At 54.6% G+C, this 17,226-nt stretch overlaps 1 protein-coding gene across 4 annotated transcripts in view; it reads right to left on the bottom strand.

Moving 5' to 3' along the window:
- LAMA5 (laminin subunit alpha 5) overlaps nucleotides 1-17,226 on the bottom strand; it is a 91,236-nt gene that overhangs the window by 5,747 nt on the left and 68,263 nt on the right. For 2 of the 4 annotated variants that reach the window (XM_080558032.1, XM_080558034.1), the window contains exons 29-67: nucleotides 16,804-16,901; nucleotides 16,066-16,267; nucleotides 15,513-15,639; nucleotides 15,166-15,305; nucleotides 14,831-14,946; nucleotides 14,333-14,544; nucleotides 14,038-14,242; nucleotides 13,666-13,810; nucleotides 13,221-13,361; nucleotides 12,669-12,830; nucleotides 12,387-12,488; nucleotides 12,220-12,303; nucleotides 11,711-11,941; nucleotides 11,065-11,178; nucleotides 10,657-10,784; nucleotides 10,350-10,430; nucleotides 9,693-9,907; nucleotides 9,038-9,138; nucleotides 8,767-8,947; nucleotides 8,534-8,677; nucleotides 8,299-8,450; nucleotides 8,111-8,221; nucleotides 6,979-7,090; nucleotides 6,277-6,447; nucleotides 5,167-5,363; nucleotides 4,960-5,076; nucleotides 4,731-4,885; nucleotides 4,410-4,551; nucleotides 4,011-4,113; nucleotides 3,778-3,891; nucleotides 3,481-3,660; nucleotides 2,960-3,102; nucleotides 2,540-2,725; nucleotides 2,163-2,299; nucleotides 1,568-1,721; nucleotides 1,299-1,432; nucleotides 1,013-1,175; nucleotides 441-572; nucleotides 60-211 (exon numbers count right to left, since the gene is read on the bottom strand). In XM_080558032.1, coding sequence (XP_080414158.1) covers nucleotides 60-211; nucleotides 441-572; nucleotides 1,013-1,175; nucleotides 1,299-1,432; nucleotides 1,568-1,721; nucleotides 2,163-2,299; nucleotides 2,540-2,725; nucleotides 2,960-3,102; nucleotides 3,481-3,660; nucleotides 3,778-3,891; nucleotides 4,011-4,113; nucleotides 4,410-4,551; nucleotides 4,731-4,885; nucleotides 4,960-5,076; nucleotides 5,167-5,363; nucleotides 6,277-6,447; nucleotides 6,979-7,090; nucleotides 8,111-8,221; nucleotides 8,299-8,450; nucleotides 8,534-8,677; nucleotides 8,767-8,947; nucleotides 9,038-9,138; nucleotides 9,693-9,907; nucleotides 10,350-10,430; nucleotides 10,657-10,784; nucleotides 11,065-11,178; nucleotides 11,711-11,941; nucleotides 12,220-12,303; nucleotides 12,387-12,488; nucleotides 12,669-12,830; nucleotides 13,221-13,361; nucleotides 13,666-13,810; nucleotides 14,038-14,242; nucleotides 14,333-14,544; nucleotides 14,831-14,946; nucleotides 15,166-15,305; nucleotides 15,513-15,639; nucleotides 16,066-16,267; nucleotides 16,804-16,901 — 5,684 coding nt within the window. The remainder of the gene's footprint in view (nucleotides 1-59; nucleotides 212-440; nucleotides 573-1,012; nucleotides 1,176-1,298; nucleotides 1,433-1,567; nucleotides 1,722-2,162; nucleotides 2,300-2,539; nucleotides 2,726-2,959; nucleotides 3,103-3,480; nucleotides 3,661-3,777; nucleotides 3,892-4,010; nucleotides 4,114-4,409; nucleotides 4,552-4,730; nucleotides 4,886-4,959; nucleotides 5,077-5,166; nucleotides 5,364-6,276; nucleotides 6,448-6,978; nucleotides 7,091-8,110; nucleotides 8,222-8,298; nucleotides 8,451-8,533; nucleotides 8,678-8,766; nucleotides 8,948-9,037; nucleotides 9,139-9,692; nucleotides 9,908-10,349; nucleotides 10,431-10,656; nucleotides 10,785-11,064; nucleotides 11,179-11,710; nucleotides 11,942-12,219; nucleotides 12,304-12,386; nucleotides 12,489-12,668; nucleotides 12,831-13,220; nucleotides 13,362-13,665; nucleotides 13,811-14,037; nucleotides 14,243-14,332; nucleotides 14,545-14,830; nucleotides 14,947-15,165; nucleotides 15,306-15,512; nucleotides 15,640-16,065; nucleotides 16,268-16,803; nucleotides 16,902-17,226) is intronic. The other 2 variants (XM_080558033.1, XM_080558035.1) reach the window with 1 other exon arrangement.

The following is a 17,226-nucleotide window of genomic DNA, read 5'->3' as shown; positions in this document are numbered from 1 at the left end:
GGGGAAGGGCCAGGGCCACCCCCAAGGACTACGGAGCTGAATATCTGGGCTGGACCCACCTGGGGGGTAGCAAAGCTGGGGGCACGCCGCCTAAGTAATAGGAGACAGCATTCTCCAGGGAGTTCTCCTGCTCCACCATGAAGATGGTGAGGCGCTCCAGCCGCACCAGGATGCGCTTCTTGTTGTTCATTTTGAGCAGGAAGATTTGGATCTGCAGACAGAGGAGAAAAATGACCTGCCAGCCTGGGGCAATCGGATCCATCACGGAGGACAGCGCGAGGTGTCCGGTTCACATCTCGAAGCAAAGAACACCCCAGAGGGAGGCACGGAGCCAGCAGGCTTCAAACCTTCTCCCAAAACCAGGGGTCAGGTGCGCCACTTGCCCTCTGGATGAAGAGCCACCCCCCCAAGCGAGCCGTGCACCCACCGCTCTCCCTTACCGCTTTGTTTGTGGTGCTGCTGACGGTGAGGGAGGACGAGTTGCTGCTGGGTTTTGCCATCTCCAGGCCAGTGCTGAAGTCATAGTAAAGCACCAGCTTCCCGTCCCGGATGGCCAGACACAGGAACTGACCCTAGGGGAGGCAGGGTGGATGCTCAGCACCATGCCCTGGTGCTTGGTGCACAGCCCAACCTGCCTTTCAGCACCGGCAGAAGCAGGTCTCGGTGCCTCAGCCCATCACCATGGCAATGAGGAGGGATTCACGTGCAAGGAGCAGCCCTGTGCGGGGGGCACAGGGATGGCACTGCGAGGTGGAAATGCTCCTCACAGCACTGACTGCGCCAGTGAACCCTGGCCTAGCTCAAAAGCTCTTGGAGCTTGGGGGAGGCCCTCCGGGACCAGACAAGTGACTGCCTTGGCTGTGAGGTCTGCGTCCAGCCCTCTTGTGGCTTTTAACAAAAGTGCAGAAATACTGCGCCAAGCAGCACTCTGCCACTTCCAAAGCCCTCTCTTCCCGATTGCCCCAGCCCACTCGCGGAGGTGTGGAGGCTCCCTAGAGGAGCGGGCACCTGCCTGATTCTCCAGGAAGAAGAGGATGCCGTTATAGGAGACAACCCGGATCTCCTGCTCGAAGCGCTTGGTTGTACCAAACTGGCTCTCAAACTTGATCTCTGCATACCCGGTACCATCAAAGTAGGAGCCGTCGGTCAGCCAGGGATCTCCTGTGGACTTGGACCTGGACCATGCAAGAAGGGACACAAGGCATCACTCCAAAGCCAACTGCCACGCTCTGGGGCAGCCAGGGGTCCGGGTAAGCCCCTGGGACAGGAGCTGCCCTGGCCTGGCTGTGGTGCCTTACCTCGCACAGGGCTTCTCAGCGGTGGTGTCCAACTGGAAGGTGTGCTGGAAGTTGTACAGACTCACCACCTCCTCGTTCAGCGTGTCCAGCTCCAGGCACCCACGGTAGTTGGGATAACGCAGGGTGGGAGGGGGCTGGGAATGGAACCAGATAAGGCAAGTTTGGTCCTGGTTTCCCCACCATATCAAGGGCTCTCCCCCCAAGAAGCTCCAAAGATACGGCTGAGACCTCCGAGGAAACCGTGCCTCCCTCCCTGCTGCCCGCCTCACCGTGAAGCTGGAGGGGTAGCCACCCACGTAGAAGACCACGTTGTGCGGGTCGAGGTTGAGCAGCCCCTGTTCCCCCTTGGCCACGCTGTCTCCCTTGGTCTCGTGCACTGTGTGCCTTTCCACAATCACGGACATTTGCCCGTACTGCAGTATCCTGCGGCAAGGAGGGATGGTCAAGGTAAGTGGAGATTCCCAAAGATGAGCCAACCTTGCCCTCCCTGAGCAAAGGGCCTCCCCATGCAGCTCAGCCAAAAACGGGTGCACCTCCCACCAGGGAACCCCACAGCAGCAGTGCATCGAAAGGAGTCAGCACTCTTGTTCTCAGTGCTGCCACCAGGCTGAAGGGACTTTCCCTGAGGAGCATCATCATCTTTCACCTTTCCTTTCGTGAAGGCACCCCCAGACCTTCCGAGACACGGTAAGACAATTTCCCTGGCATTTTTTTTAAGTCGATCATTGATGAATGGTGTGGAATCCACAGCACCTCTGCAAGCCCGAGGCCTGCCTGGGTTTGGGCACAGTACCACTACGCACGTGCACTGCGGGGACAGGCTCCCAGGGAGGTCCCTCAGGACGTGTCCCATCAGTCTCCTACCGGTTAATGCTGATGGTGGCGAACTGCTCTCCGATCTCCTCATCGACGGTTAGGGAAGCTGGCTCCTCGTTACCCAGTTTGTAGACCCACTGCACTTTGTGGTCCTTGAGCACGATACCCAGGTAGTCTCCAGTGGCCTGAATGCAGGAGAGACAGGGCCACATGCTGGCAATCAGGATGCGCAGGAGCGCACCAAGCGATGCTCTCCCTGATGCACCAGAGCAGGGGGAACAGCAGGGCATGGGGAGAAAAGCTCCTGGTTCCCCAGGTGCTGAGGGCTGCACCAAGGGCATGATGTCCAGGCAGGATCCCCCACTGACACTGCTACCTGCCTGGGCTCCTGCTGCCCCCCTCCTGCCCGCGTGGTCCCATCTCACCTCCCGGCTGCCCAGGTACAACACAAACCGCCCCTCTTCTGCCCCGTCCTGCCGTCGCTGCCGGCTCCTGGGCTCAGGATTTTGGATGTAGAATTTGAGGGATGTGTAGGCTGCCAAATCCTGCAGGTTGCTGGGCATCCGGACCTGCACGCCTGAGCTGCCATTGAACTTCATGGGTACTTTCACCTGGAGGGAAAGAAATCCAAGCCCAAAGGGCTGAAACCACTGCTGCTACCTCTTGTCCATGACCACTCTGCCAAGTCCACTTTCTGGAGTCTTCCCTTGAGCAAGCAGCCATGCCTGGTAGCCCCAGAGCTCTTCTAGCTCCCTCTCCCATTTACATACCACCCTCAGGTAAGTCCTCGTTCACCCCAAGCCCCTCGCCCCCTGTGCACAGCCCTCACCCTCCCACAAGCCCACCTTGCTGGCGGCGTTCCTCGCCTGCGTGATGAGCTGCCGGATCCGCACGATGTTCTCTGACACGGTGGCATTCTTGTTCCTCCTGTTCTCCAGGCTGCTCAGCGTCCCCAGCAGGAGCGGGATGGTGCTTTCCAGGCTGGACACTGGAATTAGAAAGGAACCAGTGTTTTTGTGTTAGTGAGGAAGGGAGATGTGAAGATCTTGCAATCTTGAGACGTGCAAGTCCAAGCAGGGTCATGCTATCACCCCCCAAGCACAGCAGCCTTGAAGAGGGATTTAAAGATGCTCCAGTGCATGCAATCTCTTGAAGTAAAGGCCCAGGTGATACACACACTGCAGACTGAAATTAAAACGGAGGAGCAGGATTTGAGGCACCTAGTACTGGCTTCTTCACGTCCCTCCGCTCTCGATGTGGAGCTACAAAGCACAGCTCCTAAAAGCACGGTCTCTGAGGACGGATCTGTCCAGGCACTGGCTTGCACTGGACTCAGCCCCAGCAGCCAAGCAGGATGAGCACTCACCAGATTTCCTGGCGTCTTGGACTGCTCGGTTCAGGTCTTCGTTTCGAAGGCCTCCGTACTTGTCTTTCCACTCATCCAGGTTCTTCCTCATGGTGCTCAGGGTATCTTCCACTCTTGAAGCTGTTTCGTTGGCCTCTGTCGCTGCTGCTTTGGCCTTCTGGATCGCTTCCTTTGTGTCCTCTGGAAAGACAGGAGGAAAATCTCTGAGGTGGCCAGGAGAGGAGAGGAAGCAGTCTTGGCTCACAGCCTGGACTTGAGAAAAGAGGCAGAGAGCACCAGTGCCCACCCAGGACAAACCTTGGTCCCTTCCCAGCATGTCTTGCACAGACTGCAGCTGGTTCAAAAGCTGCTCCTTTTTCGTGCGGAGGTTGGCCAGCTTGTCCTTCGCTGTCTGCAGAGTGCCTTTAATAGCTGCAATTAAAGAAACGTATAAACACATACTCAGCATGTTGGGTCTCAATCCAGCCCAAAGGACATCGTGATCTGCTACTTCTGCCCAAAGCCTTCATCCTGCAAGGAGTTTCTCTCACCTCCATTGAGTTTTCTCTGCTCTCTCATCACAGACTCCTCAAGGTTGCTGCTGTTCCTCTTCAGCTCCTTAGAGATAGCCCCGAGATTTTCTGATATGACATTCTGTAAAAACAAACAGGCGCTGCCTGGAAGTCTGGAAGAGGAATTCAAGTCTCTGCTCCTGACCACTGTCAAAAAAATGCTCATTTGGACAACTGCAGTGGGGTGTCCTGTGGGGTGTGATGGGGAGACCCCAACCCCCAGAGACCAGCCCTGGCCTCGGCAGATCTCACGTTATCTGACAAAGAACGAAGCGCTGAAGTCTCAGAGGGAGGGGGCAGCAGACCACTACGTGTGGCTGTGAAAAAATGCAGGACCATTGAGGAAATTTGGCTTTTGCTCGTCTGCACAGCACGTACCATCAAAGCCTTGCCTGCTGCCTCGTCGGCGTCGTGGGCTGCTCGCTCAGCTTTTTTCACAGCTTCAATGATGCTGGCATAGGCATTGGAGGCATCAATTGCCCTCTGGATAAAGCCATCTTGGTTTGTGCCCTGGATAATGCTGTGTTGGAAGACAAAGCTGTCAAGCCTGTGGAGCTAAAGCCTTGGAAACAACACCCCACTGCTCCTCTGCTGCAATGGAGGGGCTGTGGTTTCCCATCCCCAACCCTCACAGGTCAAGGCTGGGTTGGGTGGTGACCAACCAAGAGGCAGGACCAGGGAGCTGGGTGGATGTCTCACCTGGACAGGTTCTTGGCGAGCTCGCTCAGGAGCCGGGCATGCTCCTCCGCCTGCTCCACGATGGGGATCTTGCTGCTGGCTGGGGAGAACTTCTTGACCCGCTCTGTCAGGGGCAGCTTCGCTCCATCCAGCAGTGCCGCCAGCTTCTCGTACGCCTGCAAGGACACGTGTCACTCCCCAGGGCTGCCCCACTGTGCTCTGCCCATACCAAAGCAACTCCATCACTCACCTCCTTTGCGCTCTCCATCTTCTGTAGGAAGCTGGAGACCTGGGCCAGGGAGTCCTCGGCCATCCTCAGGGTCTCCTGCACCAGCCCATACTGCTTCTGGAGCTCACGGCTCTTATGCTAGACAGAGATGTGGAGTTAGGAGCGAGTGGGACCAGGGCAGGAACCCCTCACTGCTGGGCAGAATGAGTATATGTGGTGAAGGTCTACCTGACTCTCCTCCAGGTTGTTGCGGTTCAGGCTGTTCAAGTCCTCTGTCTGCCTGGTCTTGTTCACAGCCTCGTTGAGGGCATCGCGGAGATCCATCAGCTGGGAGCTGTGCTGTGCCAGACGGTCCTGGATGCTGCTCACCAGGTCCTGGTTGGACTCCCAGTGGGAATGAAACTCGCTCTTCACCCGATGCAACACTGAGGACGGAGGAGGTGAGAACCGTCACTAACCCATCCTCCTGTGTTAAAAGAGCTCTTTCTGTGCTTGGTTGTGGAAAAGCCTGGTTCTGGTCTCACTTTGTTGGTATCAAGACCTGAAGCAACTATCCTCCCTCCCTTCCTCTTTCAGCCTGGATAGAATAGGATCTCATCCAGTATTGTCTAAAAATCCCCAATGCTGGTGAGAGAAATAGGATCTCTTTCAGAAAGATGCTCAGCCATGCCTGTAAGGCTCCATAGGATGGAGAACCTCTACCTGAGTCCCACTCCACTGCTTGATTACTCCCCATTTCACTTACTTATTTCTAGTGAGAGACAGTTTATAATTCCAGTTGACAACTGCTGAATTATGTTTTGCCACTGTCTGCTAATCAGAAGCACTCAGCTCCCTGCAATAGCTGGTCTGCCTGATTATGCAGCAGAGCTTTGCACAGGAGCAGAATGTGACCCCTTGGTCCTGCAAGGGAAGCCCTCGGGATGGCAGGGCTGCTGAGGATGGCGGGCTGCCAGTTATTATTCTGAACCACTCTCTTGGGACAATGAAGAAACACAAGGTGACTCATTCCCATCCACATGTAATGTTTGTATGATAAATGCTAACTCCTGGCTCTAAGTGTTGTCATTTTTGGTCGTAAAACCAAACTACCCAGTTAATACAAGCAGCTCTAAAATTCACTTTGAGGGGAAAAAAATTATAAGTGATCCCTTGGGGTGGCAAAGATGACCCAGAAATTACTGTGAAACTTGTGAGGGGTGTCTGTTTTAATAACCACACCCTCCAAACATGACTATGATGTGTAGTGTCTGCAAGGGCTCCAAACCACGCTGTCAGGAACAACCAAACCAAGCAGGGTCTGCATAACTCTGTGCCATGCTGCTGAGCTGGACTCACGCTTCTGAGCTTCCTCATGCTCGCGCCTCGCCAGCTCTTCTTGGCTGCCCAGATTCCGCTCCTTCATCTCCCTCAGCATCCTCTCCACCTCAGCCATCTTCTGCCGAAACTCCTCAGTGGAGGTGGTACTGGCGTTTGCCGCCCCGAACTTGGCCATCTGCCGCACCAAGTCTACAGAGAAATCCAGTCCTGTTAGCATCAACGGACCCCGGTCCCTTCACAACCCTCTGAGACCTTCCATCTCTCACATCACCCTCACCACAATGCAGCCAGCCCTTGTTCAGTACTCAGGCACCCAAACTGCAAGATCACCCAGGTGTATTGCCATGTTTCTGTCTTGTTGACCGCTACCACTAATTCACGCTACATCCCAAGCACCTTCTTGTGATTTTGCCTCCTCTCCTTGATCCAGTCGCTCCCTGTTTTGCTAAATCTCTCCTGAAGTGACAGTTTTATGCATTTTAATAACATTGGTGCAAGTTTCACGTATTTTTTCCAAAGGTGGCATTCAGTCAGACAGCTGGGACTCACAATAACCTCTGGTCTACCTAAACAGCCATGAGTCTGGGAGGATCTCCACTACATTTGCATTTCCCCTTCTTTTTTTCCATGGCCCTTTCTAAGTGATGCAGTACTCTGCTGTTTGCAAAGCGAAATTCCCAGCAGCAAAAACCCATAAAGCCGGGATGCTTCTTTACCTACCTCCAATGCTTTTCTGAATACTCTGGATATTCAGCAGGAGTTGCTCCCCTCTCTGGTAAGTCTCTATTGTATTCTCCTCTAAATGGTTTGCTTTTCTGTGAGTCATTGTCATCTAAAACACAAAACACTGGCTTAGCTCAAGCGTAAGTTATGTTTAACATGACCCATCAGAGGGTATGATATTCCCAAAAAACACACAAGACTAGGAATACACAGCTTTTGAGCTCCTTGAAGTCACATCTGCAACAGCTATCTGGTGCTGCTCTCCTGTGATGTGTTATTAATGGTCTTATTTACTACCTTACAGGAGCACAAGTGAGAAGTGAAGCTCCCGGTGCAATAGGTTCTGGATCCTGAAATGGTTCTAAGACCACATAGAGCATCTCTGTCCTGTGCTCTTGCTCTTGACACAGGAAAAGGCTTAGAACCCAGCGTGAGGCCCACCTGGGTCCTGACCAGGGAACAAGAGAAGGTACAGGCCTGCAGTTTAGCTGTTCGAAGCATGGACAAAAATATAGACAGAGGCAGACGTTTGTCCATGCAGTTGCCCAAGGGACACACGTCATCAAGGAGAGACTTTTCCATCTCCCTTAGGTTAAAAGTAGGGAGATTATAAATCAAATCAAATTCTGCTCATTTTACAAATTCTCTGAAGACACAAGTAGTGTTTCTAGAATGTACCGATTGCACCTAGCAAAATGTGTGCAGTATTGAGGCCTCTAAGAATAATTGCAATAAAAAGGGTGTATTTGTTTGCTACCAGGGCATGGCTTCTCCCTGCCACAGGGATACACCCAAGACAGACTTGGACATTTATGTTCCCTCCCATATGCTACTTCTGTAAATAACATTTTATTTATTTTTACTGGTTAAATATGGAGCTCCTTCAAAATCAAGTGTTAAATCAAGAAACAGCCATCAATATCACAAGAAATTTAACAGCCCTCCAATGGAGCCATGCAGGTAATGTAGCTTGGGCAGCTGAGTAAGACATCCCAACGTCCACAGCTGGGCTGAGCAGGAGATCCATCCTGCCAGAACTAGGTTCCTCACAGCCTTCAAAGCCCTCATTTTAGACAAAAGGGGGGGACTCTTGCTCTGGCAAGGGGAGGGAGATGAAGAAATATCCTACTTTGTGCTGCAGTGCATTCAAGTCCTGCGTGAGGTCCGTGTTCTCATCCTCCAGCTCATCAGCCCTTTGCCTGACCTTGCTCATGGCTCTTTGGTACTCACGCAGCTGGTTCTGGAAAAAAACGAGCTGAAATTAGGCCAACAGGCCAGCAAACACAGGCAAAAAACAGCATTATACCTTGCACGCACAGCGATAGCTGCCATAGTACTGTTGAGGCCGTGGAGGCGAGCCCAGGCGATGGAGCTGGCGTTGAGGTTGACCAGCTGGTTGCGGATGGAGGGCAAGGACATCTCGATGCTCTGCAGATCCTCCAGCAGAAGCAGGACACAGCTATCGCACACTGCCAGGGGAACGCAGCAGTCAGCACGGGGCCCTCTCCCGGGGCTTCCCGCCCCTCGTTCCCCAGCACTGCAGGACACAGACCTTCACACCTCATGCTGTCTGGGCCGTTCGCCACCGGGATCTCGTAGTCGTGCATGCAGACGTCGCACTGCTTCCCCGTCAGCCCGTTGGAGCAGGTGCACTCCCCGGTGCGCGGGTCACAGGAGCCCCCTCTGCACTCACATTCTGCCAAGCGTAATAACAGGGAAAGGCCCGTGTCATCATTTTGTGCTGTTGCCACTCCTCCACGTGAGGGACCCAGCAGCAGGACTTACTTCTGCAGCCCCTCTCGCTGAAGCCCCAGTAGCCGGGGGCACACTGCTGGCAGCGCAGGCCGCTGACGCCGGGCAGGCAGCTGCACTGTCCGCTCTGCACGTGGCAGCTGCTCCCCACAGCACCGACGTCGCAGTCACACCTCTGGCAGCCGGAGCATCCCTCGAAGCCGTAGTACCCCTCCTAGGGAAAAGCAGGTCAGCGGGTGCCCCGCTCACAAAGAGGGCAGGCGTGTCTGCACCGGCGCTGTCACGGCACGCAGGTGGCCCTCACCTCGCAGCGGTCGCAGTGCTGGCCTGTCACCCCAGCCTTGCAGAAGCACTGGCCAGTCTGCGGATGGCATGAGTCAGTGCCGCAAGGCGAACAGTTGCACTCTGCCAGGAAAAAGATACACCCAGTTATGCGCTGAACTGAAGAGACTGGTCAGCCACCCCCAAACCCCCCTTATTCCTGACAGGGAACCCTATTTCTCCCTACCACAGAGCCTCTCTCCTCTTGGACCTTCTCCAGCCGACAATTTATTCCCATTACCCTTGCCCAGGACAGCCCCTCTTTTGTGAGCTGCCGCTCCTCAGAGGGAGCTGAGCGGTGCTGGGAGCGGGCTGTGCACACCCACGCTCCCGGGGAAGTGCCAGCGCCGTGGCTGCAGTAGCTGCTTGGAGTCAGGCTGTTCCAGCCTGGGTGTGGCTTGGCAGCCTACAGACGGGTGGATTGGAGGTTATGGAGTTGTGATGCTGGAGGGTACGTTTTTAGAGCTGTTTTTTGTTTTTTTTTTTTATCATCATATTTAGAGGCTGCCTGTCCGGGCACGTATGTAACTGAGTGCACGACTCATCCAGGCAATGCGCAGCTCAGCCAAGGCTCTGGACATGTCAGAGGTCTGTCTGTCCACCTTCTCCCCACAGTGCATGCTGCCTGCCCCACTCACGCGTGCAGTTCTTGGCTGTCACTGCATCCCCATAGAAGCCGGGGGCGCAGACCTCGCACCGTGCACCGGCTGTGTGGTGCATGCACCCCGTGCAGGCACCCGTCAGGGAGTCGCAGCTGCTGAAGAGCATGTTGGGATCCGTGTTCCTGCTGCAGTCGCAGGGCTGGCACGAACTGCCAATCACCAAGGGATTGCCGTAGTATCCCGGGGCACACCTGGAGAAACACAGCAAGTTAAAACACAGCCAGGGCACTGGGGGGATCCTCAGAGCCCTTGCTGGCACCACACTTCAGTCTTGAGCAATTATAACAGTGAGGGCATCCAAGATTTGCAATTGATGCAGCCCTGTGGGATCTCAAAGCACTTTGTGTTTTCCCTTTGGATACCCCAGAAAGGTGCCTTTATCACAGGCTGCAAGTTAAGGCAAAGCCCAGCTAAGTAATGCAACCCCAGTAGCACAATATATCAGCAGTAAAGACAGCCATGGGGTATCTGCAGGCTGAAAGGGACCGAAAGAATTCCTGCCAGAGCAAATCACACTGGGGGCAAGGCCGACTGTTCCCTCTGCAGTTTCTACTAGAACAACTTTTGTTGTGCCACAGCAGTGGCTGCATGGGACTAGCGTGGCTGTGGCCCCAGCAACACGGGTTTCCTTACCGCTCACAGTTGGGTCCAGCGTAGCCCGGCTTGCAGAGGCACTGCATGTTGGAGCCCTTGCGGACACAACCGACAGCAAAACTGAAACGACAAGGGGTGAACGGGAAGGTGCAGGCACCTCACTGACGTGGTGCCGGGGGGTCAGTTACTTGGCGTGGACTGCTGGGACCTCAGGCAGGAGAGCGGGTTTGGGGTCATGGAAAAAGCTCACTTCCCAGCGCCAAACCAGTGCCCTGACGTGGGCCAGCCTTGTTCCCAGCAGTTAAACAGAAGGGGCAAACAGGCAATTCCACTCAAGGGTGCTCACTTGTTGGAAGCAACGGAAAGAGGACACGGACATCCGACACACTGCAGGGACCCTTCAGCAGAGTGGCTGCCCACGTAGCCGTCCTTGCACTGCTCGCAGTGGTCTCCCTCCGTGTTGTGCTGGCAGTTCTGCAAGGACAAAGCAGGCTCAGCACTGACAGCAGGAAATAGTGGCTTGCACAGACAATTCCCCACCAGATATCTGGATGCTTTGGTCCTTTCTCTTTCCTAGAACTGTTTTTCACCCGAGGCTGACCCTGAGTGGGACCACCCCTGAAATGGCACGTGCAGCAAATGCTCTGATTCAAGCGTGGTCCCACTGATGCAGTTTGCATGTGAAGAGCTTTTTTCATCACACACTACAGCTCTTCCAAGTCCAAAATACCATGCTGGCTCACTGTTTACTTACAAGGCATATCCCAGACCCTGGCAGGCACTGATCTGAGTGGCCGTTGCAATGACATGGAATGCATTTTCCCAAAAATAGCCCCTTGGTGTCCCTGTAGTAACCTGGAGCACATTCCTGAGGAGAGAGGAGAAGACAGAGATGTGAAAAACAGCCTGACAAAGCAGAGACTGATTTAGTTTCCATGACAGAATTTCCACAGGGCTGTATAGATAGAGAAGAGATTAAAAGCAACAACAAAGATTTTTTCCATGCAGCTCTTTTCTGCTCCTCATCAGTAAGAGGTAATTGCACAGGCAGTAGGACCTACTCCAAGATACTGCAAGAACTTGATTTTGGTCTTCAACACCCGAACAATTTCCCCATCATGCCTTTTCCAAGACGCCAGCTGCAGCTAATGCAGGGCTCCCCAGTGTGCTGTGCTGTGGTGGAAGGGAAGCTGTGAGCAGGCTGGTGCGGAGGAATGTGGGAGATGTTGTTCCTTTCTCAGACACAACCTGAGCTGCGATTAAAACTAAAGCCCTCAGGGGTCAATGATCCAAGCCCCATGGACTGCCACCTGCACTAAGCATGAGGGGTGTCTGAGGCCCCATATGGTCTCTGCTCAACTACTCTCTGCCTGGAATGGCGCGTGCCCTTTTGCCCCTACCTGGCAGGAGTCCCCCTGGTAGTTAGCTGGGCAAAAGCACAACTCCACGTTGCTGGCTTGGATGCCTGTAGCTGTATCCGTTGCAATCTCCAGGACCACACGGCGCAGGGACACAGATGAGGAGAGCTGGGAGAAGAGTGCCCGTATTTGCAGCTGCTCCAGGTTTGCCAGCACCATCATGAGCTCCTCTCTAGACACAGGGTTGTGCGTCTCCGTGTGCCTGAAGTTACCCTAGTGGGAGAAGACCTGACATTACTGGCAGAAAGCATAAGCCCTTATTTTGTACCAGGCGCTTGGACATCCAGCCTAACCTTCACTTCCCTGCCGCTGGGATGTCTCCCCTTTGCACAGGTAAAACAGTTCCTGGATTTTCACAGCAAGTTCTGCCGCAACAGGCAGCAACAAAAATACTGAGCTCAAAGCAATCCTCCCTTCTGCCTACATGCTAGTCTTGTCCTTTCAGTAGCATCTGAGCACTTAACTTGGTACACATGTGTGTGCAAACTCACCTCCACCAGCTGCAGCTGACCTTCATGTACCCCCCCTGGGGATGGGTAGGAGCCTTCCAGAAACATGATGCTCATCTGATTTCCCTGGGAACGGCAAGGAAAGTGTCAGTCACCACCTCATCCTGCTCACGTTAGCAGGAGCCACCAGAGAATTTCTCGGGCTGCACCTTCAGGATCACGTCCGGGCGGGACTCCATTGGAATGAAAACGTCGCCCCTCCGGGGGTCGGAGTGAAGCTCGTAGCGCAGGTGGCCACCGTAGGAGGAAACCTAAGGGAGAGCCAAATCACATACGTTGCTGCAAGTCCACACCAGGGACCTGAGTCCGAGCTGTCCGTGCTCAATCACGAGTGAGCCATGCCTGCACGCTTGTGGGCACGCTGCCGGCATGCATGTTGGTGGGGTCAGGGACGTGTTTGGCTGCTGGTCCAGCTCTCACTGTGTTCTTACCCTGTCCCCGAGGTAGGAGCTGGGTGCAACCCAGTAGAGCTCCTGATAGGCATCTGGGAGGTTCTTGAGATCAGCGCGGAGGAGCTGCTCCCGCAGGCTCAGGGATGCTGGCACTTCCTGGCGGTCACTGCTCAGCAAGAGCCACCCGTTCATGTCGACGAACTGCGGGGAAACATCAACCGTACGTGTTTTCCAGGGAGCCCCCGCTGTGCTCTGGTGGAACTACAGAATGTATTTGGATGCTGACACTTTTCAGTACAGCTGAAAGGATGCCAAGAGGGTCACAACCTCCCATGCATCTTGATGAAGCCACTGGAAAGCTGAGCACCAGCCCCACGTGGCACAACCCTGCTACGCCTTTCCACCCGACGAGGCCCCAGGGACCAGAAAAAGGGGCTGAAAGTGGGAGATGGGCGCAGTAAGACAAAGATAACCTCCCTCGCAGCCTATCTTCCAGAGGGTTAAGATCAGTGCGGGATGGAGACCCCTGGGCAGCAGAGAGCCAGGCAGACGGGAACACAACCCATCTGTGAGCTCTGGCAGCCCCCTTACCTCGGCTCGGTATTTCTCAGCGCTGCGGCAGCGATCTGTCGCACCGAAGCAGAAACACTTGGTGCAACCCTTGGGGTTACTGGCGTCCAAAGAAAACGTCCCCAGGCGGCACTGGTCACACCTTGGGCCCTCCACATTTTCCTGGAAGACAAACAAAGCTCAACAGTGTCAGCAGCTCCTTGCTAGGCCTTCCTAGAGGACAGAGATGGCTGTATGAGTGGTTCAGAGTGCCTGACTCCCCAGCAACTGCCTGGTGAGTGAGCCCTTGCAGCCAGGAAAAATAGGGAAAAGAAGCTTTTCAGGGTATTCTGGACCAGCTACTCCTTGTGTCTGGCTCCCTCTTGGCCCACCAGACTCCCGTAGCCCCCCAGGCTGAACATATTGCCAGAGCAAGGAGACTTGAGCCGAGCAGAAACGCACCACGTGAAAGTGCTGGAGGACTGACCTTGCAGTGACACTGCCCTGTGACCGGATCGCACGTGCTTGCTTCAGTGCCAGCTGGGTGGCAGTCGCAGCGCTGGCAGTTGGGGTAGTGGTAGTAGCCGGGGGCACAGAGGTCGCACTGTCGCCCTATGACATTGGGCTTGCACCTGGACAGGACACGAGAGATGCAGCATTAGAAATCTCAGCCTCACGCTGCTGTGTGAGGATCAGTCGGGTTTGCAGAGTTTCATCCGTGCTGGCAGGGACACAGTGCTGACAAGGACTTCCCCATCCTGCCCGTTTCCTCCCTGCAGCCTGCCAACGTGTCCAGTTACTCCCCCAGGGACCGGAGATGCTGCCAGGTGTGCCCTGGACAGGGACAGGGCTCCCTCACCTGCACTGCCCGCTGTCCACATCGCAGCCCGGCTCTGTCAGCTCCTGCACGCCCGGCCGAGAGCAATTGCAATCCTCACACCCGATGAGGGGATGGCAGCCAAAGGTCTGGGGCTCACAGACAACGCATTCCGGCTTCAGGGTGTGCGGAGGGCAGATGCATTGCCCCGTCACTTCGTCACAGAGACGTGTCCCACAGTCACAGGCTGGAAGAGGCAGGAAGAAGCCGTGTCTGTGAGGGCAAGACCCAGGCAGCCCAAGGCAAAACGGCCAGAGCAGGAGACAGGACAACTTACGCCTGCAGTTGGGGAAGCCCCAGTAGCCGGTGGCGCAGCGGGAGCACTCTCGCCCGATGACGTTGGACTTGCAGGGACACTGCCCGCCGAAGGGCTCGCACTGGCTGCCCCGTGCCCCTGCCTCATGGCACTGGCAGGGCTGCGCCCCGTTGTTGTAGAAGAGGGACAGTGAGATGGCGGAGTCGCGGCAAAACCTCGACGATGTGCTGGGACTGCAGGGGAAGGCAGGAAGAGTCATCGTGCGGCACAGTCTCCCAACCTCTCCACCACCACAAAATCCATCGGGATAGCCTACAGAAACACTGAACTGGTGGGATGGAGAGCCCTGTGACACTGAGATCCCCCCAAAACCCCTGGGTTTGGTCATTAGATAAGGAAAGCATTAAGCAGAGCCCTCCCCTGCCACACACGATGTCTGCAAAGGGAAAAGGCTGTTGCTTTCTGTGGAGCATGCAGCCCTTGTACAGCAGAGCAGCCACCCAAAGCCAAAGGTCTCACTTGATGTAGAAGCTGTTAATGCCACAGCTGCTGATGAAGTCATAGGACTTGTCCAGGGGTTCCTCCTGAAGGTACTGAGAACTGTAGCTGTCTTCCGGCACCACAAGGATGTAATCCTGCAGCAAGGACAAGATGGGTGAGTCTTAGCTGAGCTGGACAGATGTGAACCCTGCCCACAATTCTACGCCACTAACACTGGAGATTGCAACTTTCTAAGGTAGTTCAGAAACTGAGGATGGTGGGAAACATTCTTATGGTGACACAGTTGCAAAAATCCCCAAGCCCTGCTGGAGCCTGGTCCAGCATGCCAAGGAGCTTCCCAGAATGAGACTCACCAACCACAGCTGCTTGCCCTCTGGCACTCGAACAACCACAGTCAGATCATTATCAGTAACGTCCAGAATAATCTGGTCCTCAGAAACTACCAGGCTCCGGCACCCATAGCCATGCGGACAGAAAGTTGCATTGGTCTGACCTGAAAAAACAACAAAGATATTGGTCTCACATTTCCCTTGCAGATCCCATCACACCCACCCAGTTTGTAAGAGCTGAGGGTCTGTCTTACTTCATGTTTGCATTCCTCAGAGAACCCAGTTACTGTCTAGCACGAAAAACTTTCTGGGGCGCCTCTTACAGCGCTGTTGCCTATCTGCAGCTTTCCCCAGGGCTCTGCTCATCTCACCTTGCCAGATGCGCCCCCCGTTGATTAACACTTCCACAGGGAAGGTGGGATGGTTGGGCTGGTAGTAGTGCAGGATGAAGGCGTAGCGTCCCAGGTTCTGAATCCGGCTGTTAAACACAACAGCATCCTGGCCCCAAACACGAGAACAGAGAGAGAAAAAATAAATAAATAGAATTAAATCTGATGCCTGCACTTACACCTGCTTGTTTTTCATTTATTATTGCACAGACTTGTGCTCCTACTGCACAACTGTCAGGTAACAGTCAGACATTTGGTGAATCAGCCTCCCATTCCCCCACACCCCCCTTTCTAACAGTACCACCTGCAAAGCTGTTCCTGGGAGTCCAGAAGAACAAGCAGGGCAGGAGGGAGGTACGACCTCAATGGGAATTACAGGTTCAGGGACAAGTTTAAAGTCCTGGTTAAATTCTGATTTAAAGTCTAATTGCTAAATTGTTAAAGCTACTGAACAAAGAATGAAAACTTCTCCCTGCCCCAGCTATCCAGTGTTACAGCACCACCACGACAGCCCACCCCATGCCCACGCTGCTACCTGGGGCTGTTGCAGGAGGATGAGTTTTGCGGTGGGGTCCACAGCTGTGGGAGGCCGAGGTGCAGGCTCCAGCGGGATCCCGGCTGGAGCCACGTGGACTGCCTGGGCCAGGGGGACATCAGAGGCAATGGGCAGAGCCTGGCCCCCCTCCAAAATGATGGACTGGGAAAGCTTCAGAAACCTTGAGGGAATGCAGGAACTGCTGCAAAAGAAGATGACGAGATGTTAGGAGAGAGGCTTTGGGGATCCCGGCAGGAAAAGCACACCCTGTAACACCTTTAGGATTATGAAGCATGCCTGCTGAGGGAGAGCTTTCTACTGGGACCTGGGGCTCTGGGACACAGGCTCAGCAGGAAGGACAGAAATCCTGCAAAGGCTAATTCCTGTGCAAACATTTATGCAGAGCACTCTGAAGAATACAGTGGATACCAGACACAGTGAGTGTCCCTTGCCATATGTGAGCAAGCACAGGAAAGCCTGTTCACGATGACAGCTGAGGAGCTGCCCCAGGAGGCAACGTGGTGTTTAGGGAAAGGAGCAGCTGCCTGACTTCCAGTCCTTACTCCATCGCTGCCTGCATGGTGGCCATGGGTGAGGAGCTTCACTGCAGCCTCCTATGCCACAGATGTCTTTCTCCTGTGTCAAGAACTTAAGAGGCTCCAAAGCTGAGGGAATTGGGGGAAGCAAGGGCTTTTGGTCACAGACACTTTCACTCTAAATCCTGAGGGATTCTGTTACCTGTTGGATGAGAACGTGCCATGGACGCTGATGCAATGCACCTTTGGCTCGACAAACTCCATGGTGAACTGAGCAGCGGGTACGAGGTACACCTTGTGCTGCAGGCCGTGAAAAGGAGAGACGCTTGGTTACACAACAGCCTCTGCCACTGCGAGTCCACAGCAGCTTTGGAGTCCACCACCAGCACACTGAGCACCCCCCTCATCAGACACTTCAGCTAATGCACAGCAGGCTGGGCCCTGTTTGCTGCCCCTCCTTCCCTGGTACAAGCCCTAAGGTGTTCGGGGGCTCCATGTATTTATGGGTTTCTTCATCCTCAGCTAAGCAACCACGAATGCCTCCAGGTAAAATGGGAAGAGGCACTGTCACATTGCTCAGAGCTTCCTCTGCAAAGAGCAGCTTCTTCTCACCATCTTCTCCCAA

This window comes from Anser brachyrhynchus, assembly GCF_964034855.1.
Source record: "Anser brachyrhynchus genome assembly, chromosome: 16".
Taxonomy (NCBI): Eukaryota; Metazoa; Chordata; class Aves; order Anseriformes; family Anatidae; genus Anser; species Anser brachyrhynchus.
Note: the sequence above shows the minus strand (reverse complement) of the source record. Positions and strands in the feature narration are given on the sequence as shown.